Genomic DNA, 21,027 nt, shown 5'->3' with positions numbered 1-21,027 from the left:
AATACAACAATAAATAATTAACATGGCTTTATAAAAACATTTTAGAGAGACACAGATGATTATTTCAAACATAGTTTTTATTTTGAGGCCTTGAGGTACATCGAGTTCCTGAAAACAGTGCAGTCTAATAGAGAGAAAGAGAGAGAGAGAGAGAGCATCCAAACATAATACCAGACCAGAATAAAGTTAATTAATTATACTGTAAAGTGTAATTATTATGAATATTCATAATACTGTGATTAATCTAATACATCAGAGTGCTCTTCTTCTAAATTGTTGAATGAAAAGTGCAATATGTTCATTTTATCACACACAATAACAAATAGTTCCACACATGGTGCTCTGCGATGATTTCCCAATAATTCTTTGATATTTTACACATATTACAGTAAATTTAATCCTGAGAGTAGACAAAGGCGATATGCTAAACAGAGTGGAGTCCTGCAGTCTCTGTTCAACACACAGTAAGACACAATACGAGAGTTTAATCCAGTCATAAAGTGCAGCATAGACATCCAAAGGCATATTTGCACATCAGAAATTCAGGATAGATGCTGGATAATAAGCTCAGGGTTTCTCTAGGACGACACTGAGGAGCTGGGAAAGAAGCCGCTGGGCAGGTTGACTGATGGGATAGTGATCGGGAAGTTTGTCCTCCAGATCTGAAGTCTTCACATAGTACCTGTGAAAAAAGAAACATAAATTTACACAACAACAATTAAAACAGGTTGCCACAGGACGTCACTCTTTATGTACATCCCCAATAGCAGAGTACTAGGACCACATTTCTTGGATTCTACACTAGTTTTAACTACATTATGTCCCCAAAATATACCAATGCCTCTATTTATGGGTGTGTGTCTTTAAATGCAAATGAGCTGCAGCTCCCCGCCCCCTTTCCAGAATAGGGCGGGGCCTTTACAGCTCTTGCCTCAGTTACTCCATGCACAACAAACTGTTAGAAATAAGGTAGAATGAAAATTAAAAAAATTAAAACTGAATTACTTTAAACTAGGCTCTAAGAACTTTAAAAAATAGCTTTTTATATTTGATTATTAAACAATTAATTAATTAAGGGGGGAGTTGGTATCATAGCTGAAATTGAAGAGCGGGGGAGTTGGTATCGCGGCTGTAAGTTAAGATCGGGGGGGTTGATGGGGGTTGGGAATTGTATGGGGGTGGCAATTGGCACGGGCCCTTGATAATGTCTCTGGGGCCCCCCATAAATGTATATAAATGTATGAGCCCTTAGAATCTTCCTAACTTTTCTCCCCCTAGGGGCGCCCCTGTCAATCACTGTTCAGATTGTTGTTTGTAATTTGCAGGAATGTGTTTTTCCTTTAATTGTTTAAAGATTTCATATTGTTACCCCAGAATATACCATGCCTCTTTTGGTGTGGAGGTAAAAACACCCTGTTTTTGGGTGTGTTTCTTTAAATGCAAATGAGATGCACCTTTTGGGAAGGGGGTGGGGCCTTTACAGCTCTCGCCTCAGTTACTCCATCAGCAACAAACTGTGCTAAAAAGTAAAAAAAATGGGTGGCACGGTGACTTAGTGGTTAGCACTGACACTTCACAGCAAGAAGGTCGCTGGTTCGAGTCCTGGCTGGGCTAAATGGTATTTCTGCGTTTGCATGCTCTCCCCGTGTTGGTGTGGGTTTCCTCCGGGTGCTCCGGTTTCCCTCACAGTCCAAACACATGCGCTATAGGTGAATTGAATAAACTAAATTGGCCGTAGTGTATGAGTGTGTGTGAATGTGAGAGTGTATGGGTGTTTCCCAGTACTGGGTTGCAGCTGGAAGGGCATCCACTGCGTAAAACATATGCCAGATTAGTTGGCAGTTCATTCCGCTGTGGCGACCCTGAAGAAGATTTTTTATTCTCTAAAATCAAACATTCAAGTATGCGAACTAAAGATACTATGGTATGTGTGTGTGTTAAATGAACTCACAGAGGTGCCGGAGCCTGTTATGAGAAGCTACTGTATGCTGTAGAATCACTGAATATGTAAAGCACTGATTATATATATACTTAATACTCATATGAAGCTATATGTGTAAGAGGCATTCAGAAGGGTGAGTGACATTATTATTAAGTTAATGTACCATCATGACAATGTATGTTAACCCATATAACCATACTAGGAGAATTTAGCAAAAGCAACACTGGAATGTAAACCTAAACCTGAGCCACATGGGCAGAAAACCAAGAATATACCTGAGCTAGAGGGGAGAGAGAGCCAAGAGTATAGCAGATAAATGTCACGGGACCATATATGTGTGAAATGTATACAGAGCAAAAACACGAGAACACCTAAAAATGGGGCGGAGAAACTGTATAAAATGTACACAGAACACAAGGTACTTTAAATTGTCTAGGGAAGACTTCAGGTTGTCCTGAAGGGCTGTTTTCAGACATCTCAGCTTTATTATGTTGAAGTCTAATTTCTGGTATCCAAAAGCTCCAGTCTAATCGTCGTTGATTAATGAAAAGGCCGGTGACTACATTAACCCCTGATAAATAAGAGACTAAGCTGAAGGAAAATGAATGAATGAATGAAAATAAAAATTAAAAACTGAATAATTTCCACGTTTCAGGTTTTAATTGGCTATAACTCTCAATTAAAACTATTCTCCAAGAAAAGAATAGTAAAAAAATTAAAATGTTTTGCTTAATGAAGTTCATGAAGGACCTGAACTCCTCCTTGAATCCTGTCCTGATGTATTTGCTCAAACAGGGGCTGTGCTGCAGGCAGGCTAATAAAACACAGCATCGCTGGTACAGAAGAACCGCCTGAGAGGGGCTGATGGGAAACTGCGGGCCTGAGAGAACCAGAACCGCCTGCTGGGCTTGATATCCAACAAACGGCAGCTGAGATGGAGATAAACACATTAGCTCAAGGTATGTTCATATATTGGTTCTGATATGTAATTTTGTGGACTCGTGCAAATATACATGCAAATGAATTGGTTTATACTTACTAAGTATGGATGTGGTTTAAGCAATCGAAACACCCAGCCAATGGTAAGGAAATGTCCCAGAGCAGGTGTGCGACTTGCCTTTGAATGACAAATATGAGATGAGTAAAAGTGATCAGTGTTAAATATGCATGGATTGTATATATAGACAACTGGCTAATAGTGCACTGAAAAAATGATTCATTGGATTTTCTAAATTTTTGAGGTAAGTGGTTACAAATAATTTATATGGACCTAATTTAAACCAACAAATTATTAAATTTAATGTGTTTCTTTAAATTCAGCCCATATATATTGTTTGCAACCACTTACTGTACCTTAAAAAATTAGTAAATCCAATGAATCATTGCTCTCAGTGTGTGGAATAATGAATAAAGTTTTTTATAAAAGTATCATAAGACTGCTTTTATGGGATGTAAAACAGTAAACTTGTGAAATATTATTAGAATTTAGTTTTGTTTGAATAAAATGTTGTTTATTATGTGTTTCAGAGTTGAATGTTCAGAATAATTACTCTTTGGTGATCTTTAGAAATCATTTTAAAATGAAGCGTTCGTCTTTTAAGAAAAAAATCCTTAAAATAAAATATGACTAATTATATTTTAATGCTCATTCAACTGTAAATAAGTGAATGTTTTAAAAACATTCAGATCTAACAATTTCATGACCTAATAGAAAACTTTCCATGGTTTTGTAGCTGGGTTGTTGCATAGAAATATGGTGTTTTTTTCTTTTTCTTTCTTTCTTTCTTTATTTACAGTTAAAATCAGAATTACTTGCCCCTATTAGATTTTTTTTTTCTTTTTAAATATTTCCTAAATTATGTTTAACAGAGCAAGGAAATTTTCACAGTATGTCTGATAATATTCTTTCTTCTGGAGAAAGTCTTATTTGTTTTATTTAGGCTAAAATAAAAGCAGTTTTTAATAAAAAAAAAAAAATTTAAGGTCAAAATTATTAGCCCCTTTAAGCTATATTTTTTCGACTGTCTACAGAACAAACTATTGATATACAATAGCTTGCCTAATTACCCTAACCTGCCTAGTTAACCTAATTAACCTAGTTAAGCTTTTAAATGTCACTTTAAGCTGTATAGAAGTGTCTTGAAAAATATCTAGTCATATATTCTTTACTGTCATCATGGCAAAGATAAAATAAATCAGTTATTAGAAATGAGTTATTAAAACTATTATGTTTAGAAATGTGTTGAAAAAAATCTTCTCTTCGTTAAACAAAAATTGGGGGAAAAATTAACAGGGGGCTAATAATTCTGACTTGAACTATATTTATTTATTTATTTATTCATTCATTTATTTATTCATTCATTTATTCAAATGTACGCTAATCATTTGAATGGTTGTGTATCACAATAAAAGATAGCAGAAGTGGCAAATAATACTAAAAATAATAATAAAATTTTTTACATCATATTAGAAATATTACTTAGAGGTGAAACTGCAGCAATGATACTGAAAATTAATGTTCTGATCAAATACATCATATTATAAAATATATTCACATTGAAAACAGTTGTTTAAATTGTAAAAGTATTTCAAGTCTTATATCTAATCCAGCCTTGGAGAGCTTATGGGACATTTTTCAAAGCATTAAACATGTATCTAATATTATCGTTGACTGGCAGTTTATAATCATATTGTACTTACCTCCTGACAGAGCACAACCACCTCAAACAGCAGAGCAGATGCTGCATCCAGATAGTCTGCCTGCAGACTCTGCAGCTGCCAAACACAAAGACATTTGATTATCATAATTTACATTTGATTATCATAAATGAATTGATCAGACCAGAATAATAGAATAAGACCAGAATAAGAATGTCCTTTTTTGTCTGTTCCTCACACTGGGAAGTGTTTAAGATAGATCTGTTAAAACACAATATTTAATTACATTTTATTCCATAATGGCTACCTTATTAATTGAAGATTTGGTGCCGTTAGTAGTGTCTGGCAGCTGAAGATCTGGATCACACACTAAAGCGAGCAGCATGTTTGCCGTAAGATCCCCTCTGCATCAAAAACAGCCACATCTCATTAACATAAGTTTCAATAATAAGATCACACCGGTGTAATATCAAAGGCAGAATTGCTCACTTTTTGGCCGACAACATGCTGAGCCTCTTTGGTTCGATCTCCGTTTCCCTGAACATCAGGCTTAATATCTGAACCACGACAGTGCAAAGCCTGTAATACACAGAGATAGTCTTTATCTTTATAGCAGAGACTGCATTAATTATTGTGTGTGAATAATCAATTACACAAAATCTACAGAATTCATCATTAAAATTTTCAAATGGGTCGAAACCCAGCTTTTATTCTTTACTCTAAAAAAGTACAGATGACGTTATGACAATATTATACAGTGCTTTCCACACTTAGACTTTACTGGGGCGCCCAGGTATATTAACGGCCGCCCAAGTATATTTGGTGACATTTATTTTTTTACTATTGTCATCCTTTTACACTTTGTTTTGTATCAGTCCAATAGCCAAACATCCACGATCAATTAACCAGTGGAAAATCTCGTCTCGCCCTACACGTTTCCTACTTCTCGTTGTGTGTATGCAAGAACTGTCACCACTCCCACAGACAATCTCACATGTTCTGCAGACCCACAGGACCCACAACTTAAAAACGTGTCCGTCCGGGGTTTCTAAATCTCCAAAAATGTTTGGCATTTGGCTTTGTTTTCTAAAGTAATCATCAATTGTATGCGTTTTTGCATTACATTTTTATTTTAAGCCTGATTTACTTTCGCTTGGCTTCGCAGCTGATAGCGCCTCACACGGCCACAAGAGCAAGAGAAAGGACTCAGATAAACTTTTTTATATACTCAGAGAGGACGAAATTACATCTAAACTGCTACAAAATATTTGTACACTGTTAGACATGGTTAATTAACTAAATTAAATTAAATTAAGCATTTCTTTTCTGGTAATTATTATACTTTTTAGAGATATTGTCTTTTTTTGGCTTTATGTCATTGATTTCTCATTTGCTGTATAAATTTTTTTAATTTGATGATGTTGATATGTTACATATTTTGTACATATTTAAGATCTACATGCCTGCTGAATAAAATTAAAGTAAAACAAATATAATATTAAAATAGTTAATAATAATAATAATAATAGTAATAATTAATAATTAATAATAATAATTAAAATAGTGGATTTCTTTTTTATTTCATTTATTCCTTTTATTTCCATTTATTTCTTTTGTCTTTAATTTTTTTTAACTTCAATCTATTGAAAATAAACAGTGTATAACAGTGTCATAATAAATACAAATATTGTTAAAAATCACTTTTTTTGTCGCATGTCGGACACCTTTTACCCACGGCACACGGTTTGTGTCAATCCGGCTACCACCGCAAGTATATTTCAAACCAGTGGGAAGCACTGTTATAATAAAACATTCTCAGAACATTTAATAAGTCTAGTTATTAAAATGTTTAGGGATGTGGGAATGTAAAAGGAACAACCTTCATTTGCAAACTTTTGAATATTCTCTGAACAAGTAGTATACTTTAAAACATACTGTGCTATGAATGATGTTAAAATAAAAGTTGAGCTTGAATGTTTTAATGCTTTGAACATATTATTAAAGACTGTATTAGGGACCAGATCATTGGAAAACAAATCTGATTACAAAGTTGTATAACTTGTAAAGATGGATTAAATTGTGTAGCTTGTTATGATACTGATTGGCATGTATCTGATCAGCTAGCTAAAACGCGAGATATACATGTGCATGTCAGCTTACAGAAGTCTGTCAGCTGTGTGAACGCCTCCCTGCTCCCCCTGAGAGCTCTCAGACAGAGTTTTCACCAGGAAAGGATAAAGGTCAGGAGACTGGAGAGCAAAAAACGAGAGAGAACATTTGTATATTTCTTTTGCTTTAAAGTGCCCCAATTATAGTATTCTAAAGGATGTCAGGTTTTTTAATGTCCCTCAATATGTTTACATCAATCCAAGCATCAGCTCATTTCTTAATGTCTGAAATGGTCAGTTCAAGAAACTGGAATCTGTAACCTCTGAATGTTCTGATGCCCACGGGATTGGTCAGATGACCTAAACTGCTCTAATAAGTCAGATGATCTAGTTTGTTCTGATTGGTCAGTTGACTCTGCTGTGCTCTGATTGGTCAGATGGCAAAGTCTGCTCTGAATGGTCAAATAACCCAGTCTGATTTGATTGGTCAGATGGCACAGTCTGCTCTGATTGGTCAAATTACCTAGTCTGCTTTGATTTGGTCACATGGCAAATTGTGCTCTGATTGGTCAAATAACCCAGTCTGCACTGATTGGTCAAATAAACTTGTCTGCTCTAATTGGTCACATGGCAAAGTGTGCTCTGATTGATCAATTAACCCAGTCTGCTCTGATTAGTCAGATGGCACAGTCTGCTCTGATTGGTCAAATTACCTAGTCTGCTTTGATTGGTCACATGGCAAAGTGTGCTCTGATTGGTCAAATAACCCAGTCTGCACTGATTGGTCAAATAAACTTGTCTGCTATAATTGGTCACATGGCAAAGTGTGCTCTGATTGGTCAATTAACCCAGTCTGCTCTGATTAGTCAGATGGCACAGTCTGCTCTGATTGGTCAAATTACCTAGTCTGCTTTGATTGGTCACATGGCAAAGTGTGCTCTGATTGGTCAAATTACCCAGTCAGCACTGATTGGTCAAATAAACTTGTCTGCTCTAATTGGTCACATGTCAAAGTGTGCTCTGATTGATCAAATAACCCAGTCTGATCTGATTGGTCAGATGGCACAGTCTGCTCTGATTTGTCAAATTACCTAGTCTGCTTTGATTGGTCACATGGCAAAGTGTGCTCTGATTGGTCAAATAACTCAGTCTGCACTGATTGGTCAAATAAACTTGTCTGCTCTAATTGGTCACATGGCAAAGTGTGCTTTGATTGGTCAAATAACCCAGTCTGCTCTGATTGGTCAGATGGCACAGTCTCCTCTTATTGGTATGATAACCTAGTCTGCTCTGATTGATCAAATAACCCAGTCTGCTCTGATTGCACAGGCTAACACAGGCTGATTGGTCAGATGGCAAAATATGTTGTGATTGGTTAATTTACTCTACTCCTCTCTGCTCTGATTTGTATGATAACCTAATTTGCTCTGATTGGTCAGATTGCACAGTATGCTCTAATTGCTCAAATAACCTAGTCTGCTCTGGTTGGCCAAATGGCTGGGTGTGTCGGGATTGGTCAGTTGACTCTCTGATTCGGCAGATGGCAAAATATGTTGTGATTGGTCATTTTCCTATACTCTACTCTGATTTGTCAGTTGGCCCAGTGTGCTCTGATTGTTCAGATAGTCATGTCAGTTGTGATTGGTAAATTTGTTCTTCTCTGATTGGTCAGAGTCTTTTGTGTGGTTACTAATATTACACACTACATTAAGGGTTATTTGAGAAGACGTATGGAGCAGTTTTAACAGCGTGTAAACTCTGGAGCACACAGCTGTCTCTCACCCTCCAGAAGAGTTTTTTAATGGTGGGGTTTCGGTATGTGGCGGTGCGCAGTTCCTGCAGCAGTAAATACAGACTCTCCAGACTGATGTTCTCCTGGAGCAGCTCTCCACTCAACTGACCGAACAACTGACACGTCCGTTCCCAACTGCAAACACACCAGTCGACACACTTTTAACACTGCCTGCAATTAACACTGCTTGCACTGATAAACACGAGTGCTTTGATTGGAAAGATACCTGATCTTATGATTTATCGATTTCTGAGGAGAAGAGGAGGACAGGCCACATTTCTTCATGTAGACTGGGTCCAGCATCAAAGTTGATCTCTAGAAATGGAGAAAACATGACATTTCAGGAGGTTTACTATTGAAAAATGTAGTTTACATCTACTTGCATGCAAAAACCTTTCAGAATCAGCTTTTATAGGTATCTTAGCACTTTACTTTCGAAATATATTATATTATGATAATAGTGTGTATAATGTAGTGGTGTAATATATATATTACATATATATTAATATTAAAATATATTTTATAATTTTAGTTTTATTATACTATTATTAGTAGTAGTAACTATTGTCCTGATGTCAGATGGTAAAACCTCAAGAAAATGATGTAAATTAAAAATCTTGTCTATAAATCTAAACATAATGTTACATAGGCTTAATATAAAATAAATGTAGAAAAACGTTAATAAATAAATAAAAAATAAATAAATAAATAAATAAATAAATAATATGTAGGTAATATATAATTTGAAATGTAAGGAATTCTCTCTCGCTCTCTCTAATGCCTTGCCTTGTAAATTACAACCTGCATTAAATCCAATTATTTTCTATATAAACTGATCACCACACACACACACACACACACACACACACACACACACACACACACACACACACACATGCACATGCACCATGATGTTTCGACAGGTTTCATCAAGTGAAATGTAAGACTTTTTAAGTCCATTATGAATGAAATTTCAGACTTAATCAGGGCTAAATGCTAGGGATTTTTTTCTAATGGCCTGGTTGGGCCAGCGGAAAAGTCTTTTACTTGCCTCATTAAAGAAAAAAGGTATTTCTTAGACACATTTTAATTAATATGTCTAAGCAAGCATTTTTTCAACATAGACTTTCTTTAAAAAAAAGAAGTTTTAAAATTTTAATAAACTAAATATACATGGACAAGGGATTTATACCCATTTAAAATGATTTAGGACCTACAAGTCATTATTTCAGTTAATTTAGGACTTTTTAACAATACTATTCAATAGTAATAGTAATATTAAATAAAAAAATAACACTAATAATTAAAAACATATATTAATTAAATATAATATTCATATAAACTTCTAAATAATGTATCAAAATTAGACAAAACGTCATTAAAAACGTAACAAAATTTCAAAATGTCATTGCATTGCCTTTTAGATTCATGACTTACAATCAGCAATAAATGTAATTCAAATGCAATTATTTTCCATATAAACAGATCGCTGTACACAACTAAATTGCGTGCTGACTCTGTAAGACACAATTGTGGCTATGACAAATACACACAAACACACACAGAGACGCACTATGATGTAGCTGCTCCAGGAGCTCTGGAGGTGAAGGAATATCCGTGAGGATGGAGAAACAGCATAAAGGTGCAGCTCTTCCTCTTTCTCCTCATCTTTCTGCTTGTCTGTTGTTGTTGTTGTTCTCCTCATGGCTCTGCTCAGGACTGAACCCCTGTGACTGAACGCTTCAGGGCTTTTCCTCCATCTGTGCTCATTATTGCTGATGTTTGGCAGAAGAGAAGCAGGGGAGGAACTAAACAGACGTGGCACTACTGGGTTCGGACAGGAGGCTGAACGTCTTTTAGGAATCACACTTTCTGCTTCTTCCTCTTCTTCTTCTTCCAGAGCGCTGTCACTATAAAAGACAAGATAAATTAGGTCAACATTTGTTTAGAGAACATTATAAAAATGGTTGTAGCAAACTTGAAAGCAACGTGTTGAAATAGCAGAATAGATGTCTTAATATAACGTTGATAATATTTTATTGTCTTAAAATCATATTAAAAAGTCTATTATTGCTAAAATTGCTACTACAACTAGTACTGTTACAATTATTATTGTTATTTTATTACTATTAATAGGAGGATTAGAAAATAGTAATGTCTTAATATAACGTTGATAATATTTTATTGTCTTAAAATCATATTAAAAAGTCTGTTATTGCTAAAATTGCTACTATAACTACAACTAATACTTTTACAATTATTATTGTTAAATTATTATTATTATTATTATTATTATTATTATTATTATTATTATTATTATTATTATTATTATTGAAATACATATTACAAACCTGTTACACCCCAATGTTTGGTCTTAAAATCATAATTAAAGTCTACAAGAAATTAAATAAAATTGCTACTAATAAAATATGTAGTTGATTAAGATCTTGTCCTAAAATCATCCTATATTATTATTTTTTTATTATTAATAAATTGTAATAAAGAATGGTTAAAAGGCATTAAAATGCATTATTATTTATTGTATTTATTATTTATTATATAACATTTATTTTATGTATTATTTAAATAATATTAAGATAAAATTGGAATAATTAAGTAATTATTATTGTTTAAGTAATTAAGTAATATATTAAGTAATTAAGTATTAAGAAGTTATTAATTATTGTAACATCAATATTGACCTAAAATAATAATATTGGAAAAATTGTAACATAGCAAGTAGGGTGTATATATATATATATATATATTATAATTATTAATAACAAAGCATACAGGCTGAAATAACAATATAATGACATAAATCAATTCAACTACCATGAAATAAATATACTTTGGTACCTTAATTATGCAAAAATTATATCATTTCAGGTACAAAAACTAATTTGACTTGTTTGATCATTTACAACAGAATAAAATCATAATAAAGTGGTCTAAGATGAATCTATTTTATACTAAAGGTGTCTTCAAAGAGCTCCTCTGGACTGTATAATTTAATTGAGCCTTTGATTAAGCACAAAATCCACTTTAACAGAATATATCCTGCAGGAGGCGCTGCTGAGCAGCATGTTCAATGGCAAAGAGCTTCAGTGTTTAGATGCCAACCATCATCATCATTACATTTTAGTTTCCTCTATAAGGACATGGGATAAAGCGCAAATCTTTCCATGCCTCAACATTCTCATTATTTTGCCTAGTGGAAAATGCCCACAAACTGTTTTTAGGTGCCCTGACCTACTTTTCACTGTTGCTCTGATGTCTAAAACTCTAACAGAGTGTCTCTATAAGCACAACTGCACACCAGCAATTTAATAAAGCCCACAAATCAGGACGCTACAGGGAAAAACACTGACCATTCTGAGATTTTAAGCATTTTGTTAAATATTTTAGTAAGTTATTTTCATTCTAATGAAAAGAAAACATCCAAAATAGAGTTTTAAGTGTATATTTTATAGCACTTCATCAACCAGTGTCTATACATTTCAATTAATATACATTAAAATGAGTTGTATCATACATTTAAAACATACTTCAAATTAGTAGAACTTACAGACACCCAAGTGCAGTCTTTATGTATCATGATTAGGTTTTTACAGATGGATGTGTTCATATGTCACTGTATTATACTATTATACTGTATTATACTATATATTTTACAGTATGATCCAATGCTCAAATTTTTATATATGCAAATGATATGCTCATATCGAATGCGTCATTTGCATATAAAAAATTTACAACAGCAAATATTTTTTACTGTAAGACTTCACCTAATACTCAAATATAATATATGCAAATTATGTGCTCATATTGAATGCCTTATTTGCATATAAAAAGTGAAAGAACAATATTTTTACACTATGAATTCATCCAATGCTCAGATTTTTAAATATGCAAATCGTATGCTCATATCAAATGCCTCATTTGCATATTCAAACATCACATTTTAGAAAAAAATTATATTATAACCAATTAACTGGGGAAAATGATGAGATGGCTAGAAAAGTTAAGTTGACTCAACTTAAAAATGTAAGACAGCAATATTTTACAGTATGACTTCATGCAATGCTCAGATTTTAATATATGCAAATTATATGCTCATATTAAATGCCTTAGGTGCATATTAAAAAGACAGTATTGCTTTTTATAGTATGACTTCATCCAATGCTTAGCTTTTATTAAACGCAAATTATATGCTCATATTGAATGCCTCATTTGCATATTCAAACATAACATTTTAGAAAACAATTTCTTTAATAACCAATTAACTCATATTCAATTCTCATATAGAATTACTAATTTGCATAAATTATATGCAAATTTTTTATTATTTGCACATTTCAAATTTAAAAAATGCAAGACTTTTTTTACAGTATGGCTTCATGCAATGCTCCGATTTTAATATATGCAAATCATATGCTCAAATTCAATGCATAATTTGCATAATAAAATTGTAAGACAGCAATATTTTTTACAGTATGGCTTGATCCAGTGCTTAGATTTTAACATATGCAAATTATATGCTCCTATTGAATGCCTCACTTGCATATTATTCTAAAAAATATGTAAGACAGCATTTCATTACAGTATGGCTTCATCCAATGCTCAGATTCTAATATATGCAAATTATATGCTCCTATTGAATGCCTCATTTGCATATTATTGCAAAAAATATGTAAGACAGCATTTCATTACAGTATGGCTTCATCCAATGCTCAGATTCTAATATATTTGCAAATTATATACTCCTATTGAATGCCTCATTTGCATATTATTCCAAAAAATATGTAAGACAGCATTTCATTACAGTATGGCTTCATCCAATGCTCAGATTCTAATATATGCAAATTATATGCTCCTATTGAATGCCTCATTTGCATATTATTCCAAAAAATATGTAAGACAGCATTTCATTACAGTATGGCTTCATCCAATGCTCAGATTCTAATATATGCAAATTATATGCTCCTATTGAATGCCTCATTTGCATATTATTCCAAAAAATATGTAAGACAGCATTTCATTACAGTATGGCTTCATCCAATGCTCAGATTCTAATATATGCAAATTATATGCTCATATTGAATGCCTCATTTCCATATTCAAACATCACATTTTAGAAAACAATTCCTATTATAACCAATTAAATGGGGTGACTAGAAAAATTAAGTTGATTCAATTAAAAAATTAAGGCAGCAATATTTTTTACAGTATGACTTTGTATTAATTATGACCAATTAACTCAGGAAGTAAGATGATAACTAACTAGAAGTCAATATTCCAACCGTCTTCACCTGTGGTCTCTTACATTAAACAGCAGTAAAGCTCCTTTAAATAACAGCTAAACCTTGTCTCTTGTGATTTAGTAAGCGTCTCCTGCCTGAAGCTCACAAATATGTGTTAAACATGAACTAATGGCGTCCCTCGGGCAGAAGCTGAGAGTCACACGTTCACACTGCTCTCAGATCAGCGACGACTGGCATCTCCAACCATAAACATGCGTCATTACGATCGTCAGGCTGGCAGGTTTCGCTGATGTTTTAATTGGCCATTTATTTGTCAGAGTTCTGCATCTCCTCTTGTGTTCAGGCAACAGTGAGAATGACGCCAGCAACAAGTGTATTTGTGAAGTATACGTGTGTATTAAGTCTATGTATTGTGCTCCACTTTATTTTAGCTTTAGTTCAAATGATTAAATATGTGACAACAACAGCACCAATAAATCCCCAATGAAAGCCACTTAATTACACTGTAAAAACTGTTCTTTTACATAATTTTACTATTTTATTTCACGTTATTCTGAAATACAGTTAAAAACCATAAAATAAGTGGAAAATAATTGACGTTTTTCTTGTTATTTGTAAATTTACAGTATTTTCCTGGTATTTAAGATCTGAACAAAATCTTCAGGTGTAAATATCTAACCTAATATAATAAACAATGCTATGAACAAGTAACTCCGATGGATTATAAGTAAACTTTCAAAACTGAGGCATTAGTAGAAAAAGAGAAGCCATAAAAAGAAACTGTAAACTCTACTGCCGGTGGCCTCTGATTTACAAGATCCGTCTTTTCTTTTTCTGCGTTCATAAAACATGCATATGTAACACATGATCTCTCTGCTCTCACCATTTCCTATTTGGAGGCTCACATTGCAGGGTTTCCGAGAGAAACATTTCAACAAACCCTGCAACAAAATTACCTTTACAGTTAGACTTTATAGAGCAGGGAAATTTTCACAGTATTTTTAATAGTATTTTTTCTTCAGGGGAAAGTCCTATTTGTTTTTATTTCAGCTAAAATAAAAGCAGTTTTTTAAATTATTTTAAAATAACTTTAAGGTCAATATTATTAGCCGCCTTAGGCAATACTTGCTTTCGATTGTCTACAGAACAAACCATCATTATATAATGACTTGCCTAATTACCCTAACTTGCCCAACTAACCTAGTTAAGCCTTTAAATTTCACTTTGGGCTGAATACTAGTATCTTGAAAAATATCTAGTCAAATATTATTTACTGTCATCATGACAAAGATAAAAGAAATCAGTTATTAGAAATGAGTTATTATTATGTTTAGAAATGTGTTGAGAAAATCTCGTTTAATTCCAGTTAAACAGAAATTGTGGAAAAATTATACAGGGGGCCTAATAATTCTGACTAGCTATTTATAAATCTTAATCAGGATATTCAAATAATTAAAAAATATCCTTACTATGACTCTTTAAAGTAATCTTTATTATTTGGAATGAAAGATTGTGTTGTGTGTTATAACAATCTATCTGCTGTGTTTGTGAGTCTCTAAGCCAACGATTCCCCTCTGCTCCTGATGTTCCCCAGCAGGAGACAAACACCAAAGCAGAGCACACACTAACATCAACCTCACAATACACAAAAACACAAAACAAATGAAAACTATTTAAAAATCTCTAAATCTTGCTTTAAAATTGAACTAAATTATAAATTCATTCATTTTCTTTTCAGCTTAGTCCCTTTATTTATCTGGGGTTGCCAGAGCGGAATGAACTTATCCAGCACGTTTTACACAAGGCACCATGCAAATTCCACACAGAAATGCCAACTGACCCAGCCGAGGCTTGAACCAGTGACCTTCTTGCTGTGAGGTGATCGTGCTACCCACTGCACCACTGTGCTGCCCACAAACATATACAATTTTATGTCAGAATTATTATCCCCCCTTTGAATTTTATTTTTATTTTTTTTATATTTCCCAAATGATGTTTAACAGAGCAAGGAAATTTTCACAGTATGTCTGATCATATTTTTTCTTCTAGAGAAAGTCTTATTTGTTTTATTTCGGCTAGAATAAAAGCAGTTCTTAATTTTTTTAAACACTATTTAAAGGTCTAAACTATTAGCCCCTTTAAGCTATATATTTTTTCTACAGAACAAACCATTGTTATACAATAACTTGCCTAATTACCCTAACCTGCCTAGTTAACCTCATGGTTTCCGCTACGTTCATTCTTCCATGGCGGGGCACCACACCAAAATTCATCCCACCACGGCTACATTACAGCTTCTCATTCAAAACATTCAGTCGTTTTTTTTAAATAGTGGGTTATAATCGCACCAAAAACACATTAAAAGGCAAGTGAATTATAACCGCGCAAACTTTTCTGTAATGCAATCTTTGTTTAACCCGTTAAGGCAGGGGTCAGCAATCTCGGTCCAGGAGGGCCGGTGTCCCTTCAGGGTTTAGCTCCAACTTGCCTAAACACAGCTGCCTGGGTGTTTCAAATATACCTAGTAAGACCTTGATTAGCTTGTTCAGGTGTGTTTGATTAGGGTTGGAGCTAAAATCTGCAGGACACCGGCCCTCCAGGAACAAGTTTGGTGACCCCTGCTTTAAGGTGACGTGCTCACTGACTGACTAATAGGTGCGTGGTGCGTGAGGCCAGCAAACACGGCGTAGCTTTCAGTTAAGATGAACACCGTTTCCATAATTATACTTTATTTACAGATAAAGGTCTGTGGTTCTGCATACAATGACTTTATCTTGCTGGAGTTTAAAGCCATTTCACTTTACTTCAGGATGCATTAATGCCGCTGTGTAGGTCTGTTGGAGACATTCACAAATATTCCTAGCAAATCTAATAAATGTTGGAGACATACTCACTACAAAAACATGCTAAATCACACTTCAGCAGCGTTTATTTGAGAGCGCACAAGAAGATCTGCACTTCAGCAGCGTTTATTTGAGAGCGCACAAGAAGATCTGCACTTGAGCAGCGTGTATTTGAGGGTGCGCAAGAAGTTTTGTGCACGAGCAGAGGAAATCGGCGCTCGAGCACAGAGATTGACATGCTCGTAGGCTATTACATGAATGCGTCTCGACTTAATACTGCGCTCTCGACATTTGTCAATGGAATAACGCCACATGTAGTTGGTAGATCTGTGTAAAATGTCCAACAGAGTCTGCCACCACAGCTGGAAAAAATCCTAGAGGAAACACTGAACCTAATTACCCTAGTTAAGCCTTTAAATGTCACTTTAAGCTGTATAGAAGTGTCTTGAAAAATATCTAGTCAAATATTATTTACTGTCATCATGACAAAGATAAAATAAATCAGTTATTAGAGATGAGTTATTAAAACTATTATGTTTAGAAATGTGTTGAGAAAATCTGCTCTCCGTTAAACAGAAATTGGGGAAAAAATAAACAGGGGGGCTAATTATTTCAGGGGGGCTAATAATTCTGACTTCAACTGTATATCAAAATAAAAATATCTATAAGTACCAAAAATGCTCAAATACTAGTACTTACAAACTACATAGATTTATTTAAAAAATACAAATGAAAAAAACAAACCAACAAAAAAAGACTAAAACATTGATCAAATCTAAACATTGATAAAAAGCATATTAAAAATATATATATTGTCTAAAATAAAACTGTGTTATGCAACTGGACACATGAAAAATCTAATTGATGTCAATTGTAAGCAAAAACAACAACAACAACCAAGCTTCAGTAAAGGCCCCTGCATACTTCAAACGAAATCCAAAAAACTGAAAGGAAATCAAACACAAAGCAGAAGATCTCCATATTTACCGTCCCACTGGTCTGTTTACTGCGTTCACTGAAGCTGGAGTTGCCAAGCAAACTGTCTGTTTAAAGTGAGTCTGTTGGTTGTGCATTGTAAAGCGTGAGGCTGTAAAAATCTGCGCACTGGAGATAAAACTCTGGTGAAAGACTCTTTGTGCTGCTGTTTACCTCAATGATGAAGGAGAGATTCTCCAGCTGGAGGATTCAGATGCTGACAGGAGAAGCGCATTCACTCCTGCTGGAGCACAAACACAACACAACACATTTCTGCATTAATTTAGTCATGTGGTGCTTCAGTCTAGCCTGAAATTTAAGACTATCGATGTCATGTTCACCTTTTGTATAAACCTTTCAATTTGTTCAAGACAAAAAAGTGACGTAACTGCCCTGGGGGTTAATATATTAATAATAGAAATATTACAAATAGTGAAATAAATTAAAGCACACAAACTGTACATTTATATGAAAGAAATATATGTATTAAATAATAATTAAAACTTTCAAATTCACAATAGCTATAATACATTTTTAGCATTATATTATTAAAGGTTTGCTAGTAGACTGTAAAAAGCGATTAGTTGACTATACTTTAAAAAAGTGAGTAAATCCATTGCCTTAAAATAATTAAGTAAATTAACTACGCAAATAATTAAGTAAATGAAGTTAGGTCAACTTAAAAGTTCCAAGTTCCAAATTGGTTTACTCACTTTGTTAGTAAAACACAAACAAATTTTTTTTTTACAAGCGTTACTTTACATTTTATTAAAAAGTAAAGTAATGCAGATAATTGCTTTTTACATCGTGTTATCTAATAAACGTTTAATGTTTAATAGGTTTATTATTAGTTTAATAGATAAATTAAATTAATGTTTCTTCATTTTTTGTTTAATAATTAGTGTTGTGACTAATCATGATTAATCTCATCCAAGATAAAAGTTTGTATTTAAATATTTGCATTTAAATATATATAACAAAGGCGTCACAGTGGTGAAGTGGGTAGCACGATCGCCTCACAGTAAGAAGGTCGCTGGTTCAAGCACCGGCTGGGTCAGTTGGCATTTCTGTGTGGAGTTTGCAGATTTTCCCCGTGTTGGCGTGGTTCCGCCGGATAGCTCCTGTTTCCCCCACAGTCCAAAGACATGTGCTATAGGTGAATTGTTTAAGCTAAATTGGCCGTAGTGTATGTGTGTGAATGTGAGAGTATATGGGTGTTTCCCAGTGTTGGGTTGCGGCTGGAAAAGCATCCGATTCCTAAAACATATGCTGGATAAGTTTGTGGTTCATTTCGCTGTGGTGATCCCTGATTAATAAAGAGACTAAGCCGAAAAAAATTTAATGAATGAATATAACACATATTTTATACAATATAGTTATTCATATATTTATACACACAAAAATACACACATTAAACACAAATATAATGAGTAAATATGAACTTTTAATTTGGATGCAATTAATCGCCATTAATCGTTTGACAGCACTATTAATAATATATGATGTGCATAAATGTGTATTATTAAAAAACTAGTTTAACCTTTAACATGTTTAAAATGTTAAATATGTGTTTCATTTACCATTCTAAGATATTAAAGAAATATTTATATATTATATTATATTATTCAGATTTACAGTTGAAGTCAGAATTATTAGCCCCCCTGTTTATTTTTTCCCCATTTTCTGTTTAACGGAGAGCAGATTTATTCAACACATTTCTAGACATAATAGTTTTAATAACTCATTTCTAATAACTGATTTATTTTATCTTTGCCATGATGACAGTAAATAATATTTGACTTGATATTCTTCAAGATACTTCTATACAGCTTAAAGTGACATTTAAATGCTTAACTAGGCCAATTAGGTTAACTAGGCAGGTTAGGGTAATCAGGCAAGTTATTGTATATCAGTGGTTTGTTCTGTAGACTATCGAGAAAAAATATAGCTTAAAGGGGCTAATAATATTGACCTTAAAATGGTGTTTAAATAATTAAAAACCGCTTTTACTCTAGCCAAAATAAAGCAAATAAGAGTTTCTCCAGAAGAAAAAACATTATCAGACATACTGTGAAAATTTCCTTGCTCTGTTAAACATCATTTGTCAAATATTTAAAAAAGAAAAAAAATTCGAAGTGGGGCTAATAATTCTGACTTCAACTGTATATTGAAGAAAAAAATTATGTTATAGTTGATAATACTAATTGCTACTAGTTTAGACTGTAAGATTTAATAAAACAAAATAATTCTCAAAAAGTTTGTCAAGACAAGAGTTTGCTCTGTGACTGAATCTTTCACACAGGTGAACTCAAACATTCACAGATGTACTCAGTATGTCTGAATGCTGAGTGTCCTTCTGCTCTTCCTCATAGTTAACCTCAGTCAGCTGTATATCCGGCAGGGGTTAAGCAGCTTTTCTGCCCCGTGCAGTAAATCTCCATGCTGAGGTGTCATGTGCGCATCTCTGATGGATAAGAGGAGAACAGAACTGACCACTTACACACATCAGAGTCAATGTGGGTCAAGCATGAGCTCGCAGATTAACACACTTCGCTAATGACATTACAGCTTTAGTACACCGTCAATGTGTGGTTCAACCATGCATTCCGGGTCTCTAATTATTTGTTTTCTGGCAGTTCACAGGTTTTTTTTTTTTCTAAATTATGCAGTGATAAAAAGAGAATCCCAAAATCACCTCAGTAAAAACCTTCATTTGTCAAAAAAGAAAAGAAATAAAGAAATTATTATTAGTTCTGTGCCTGACTTCATCCAGTGTTTAGATGTTTGTGCCAGAAATGTATGCAAATTAGTGAATATTTCATTACATAATGGATAACAAAGAAAAAAAGGTCACTATTTTCCTTTTTTTTATCCTGCATGGAAACAAGCTGCCATAAACACACATTTACATTGTGCAGTTAATCAATTCCTGATTAATTATTAGTTATTGATTGAATTAAATGTTTTTTACCATCCAGAGAGTGACGGGCAGAGTTGTGTGCTCGTGATGGAGATTCAGGTCTCTTGCTGGATCCTTTAGGTCTCTCGCTCTTTTTCCCAGCATTCTTTGTGGTATAAACAACACGGATGTGGAGAGATCGCTCACGGTCCTGTCCACTCAGAAAATCAGGCAAATCATTGATCTGTGAGGAAAGGTGGAGATTTGTGTTGGCATTGTGTTTACATATACAGCTGATTACTTTACATGTGAATGAATAAGCTTTTAAGGCATCACACTAATTTTATTATTATTTAATTATTCAGTTTTGTCGAATGTAAAGAAAGCATTCAAAATACACATTTAAGTGTTTCTTTGTTGTATTTTATCAATCTGTGTCTGTAGATTTGAAATGAATATTTTAAGTGAAGTTTCATAAACTAATTTCGAGAGGAGCACGTGATATGATTGAGCACGTCTGGCCACTCATCTGTAATCAGTAATAAT

The 21,027-nt window shown here is 33.7% G+C and overlaps 1 protein-coding gene across 2 annotated transcripts in view; it reads right to left on the bottom strand.

Moving 5' to 3' along the window:
• Window positions 1-238: 238 nt before the first annotated feature.
• c4h12orf56 (chromosome 4 C12orf56 homolog) overlaps window positions 239-21,027 on the bottom strand; it is a 25,702-nt gene continuing 4,913 nt past the window's right edge. Inside the window, exons 2-13 of one of the 2 annotated variants that reach the window (XM_056455131.1) lie at window positions 20,554-20,725; window positions 17,757-17,826; window positions 10,074-10,410; window positions 8,727-8,815; window positions 8,491-8,635; window positions 6,761-6,849; window positions 5,090-5,179; window positions 4,908-5,004; window positions 4,643-4,717; window positions 2,982-3,059; window positions 2,693-2,871; window positions 239-682 (exon numbers count right to left, since the gene is read on the bottom strand). In XM_056455131.1, coding sequence (XP_056311106.1) covers window positions 568-682; window positions 2,693-2,871; window positions 2,982-3,059; window positions 4,643-4,717; window positions 4,908-5,004; window positions 5,090-5,179; window positions 6,761-6,849; window positions 8,491-8,635; window positions 8,727-8,815; window positions 10,074-10,410; window positions 17,757-17,826; window positions 20,554-20,725 — 1,536 coding nt within the window. In that variant the 3' untranslated portion in view covers window positions 239-567. The remainder of the gene's footprint in view (window positions 683-2,692; window positions 2,872-2,981; window positions 3,060-4,642; window positions 4,718-4,907; window positions 5,005-5,089; window positions 5,180-6,760; window positions 6,850-8,490; window positions 8,636-8,726; window positions 8,816-10,073; window positions 10,411-17,756; window positions 17,827-20,553; window positions 20,726-21,027) is intronic. The other variant, XM_056455132.1, reaches the window with a different exon arrangement.

The sequence above is a fragment of the Danio aesculapii genome, chromosome 4, assembly GCF_903798145.1.
Source record: "Danio aesculapii chromosome 4, fDanAes4.1, whole genome shotgun sequence".
Taxonomy (NCBI): Eukaryota; Metazoa; Chordata; class Actinopteri; order Cypriniformes; family Danionidae; genus Danio; species Danio aesculapii.
This window is presented reverse-complemented; position numbering and strand designations above follow the sequence as displayed.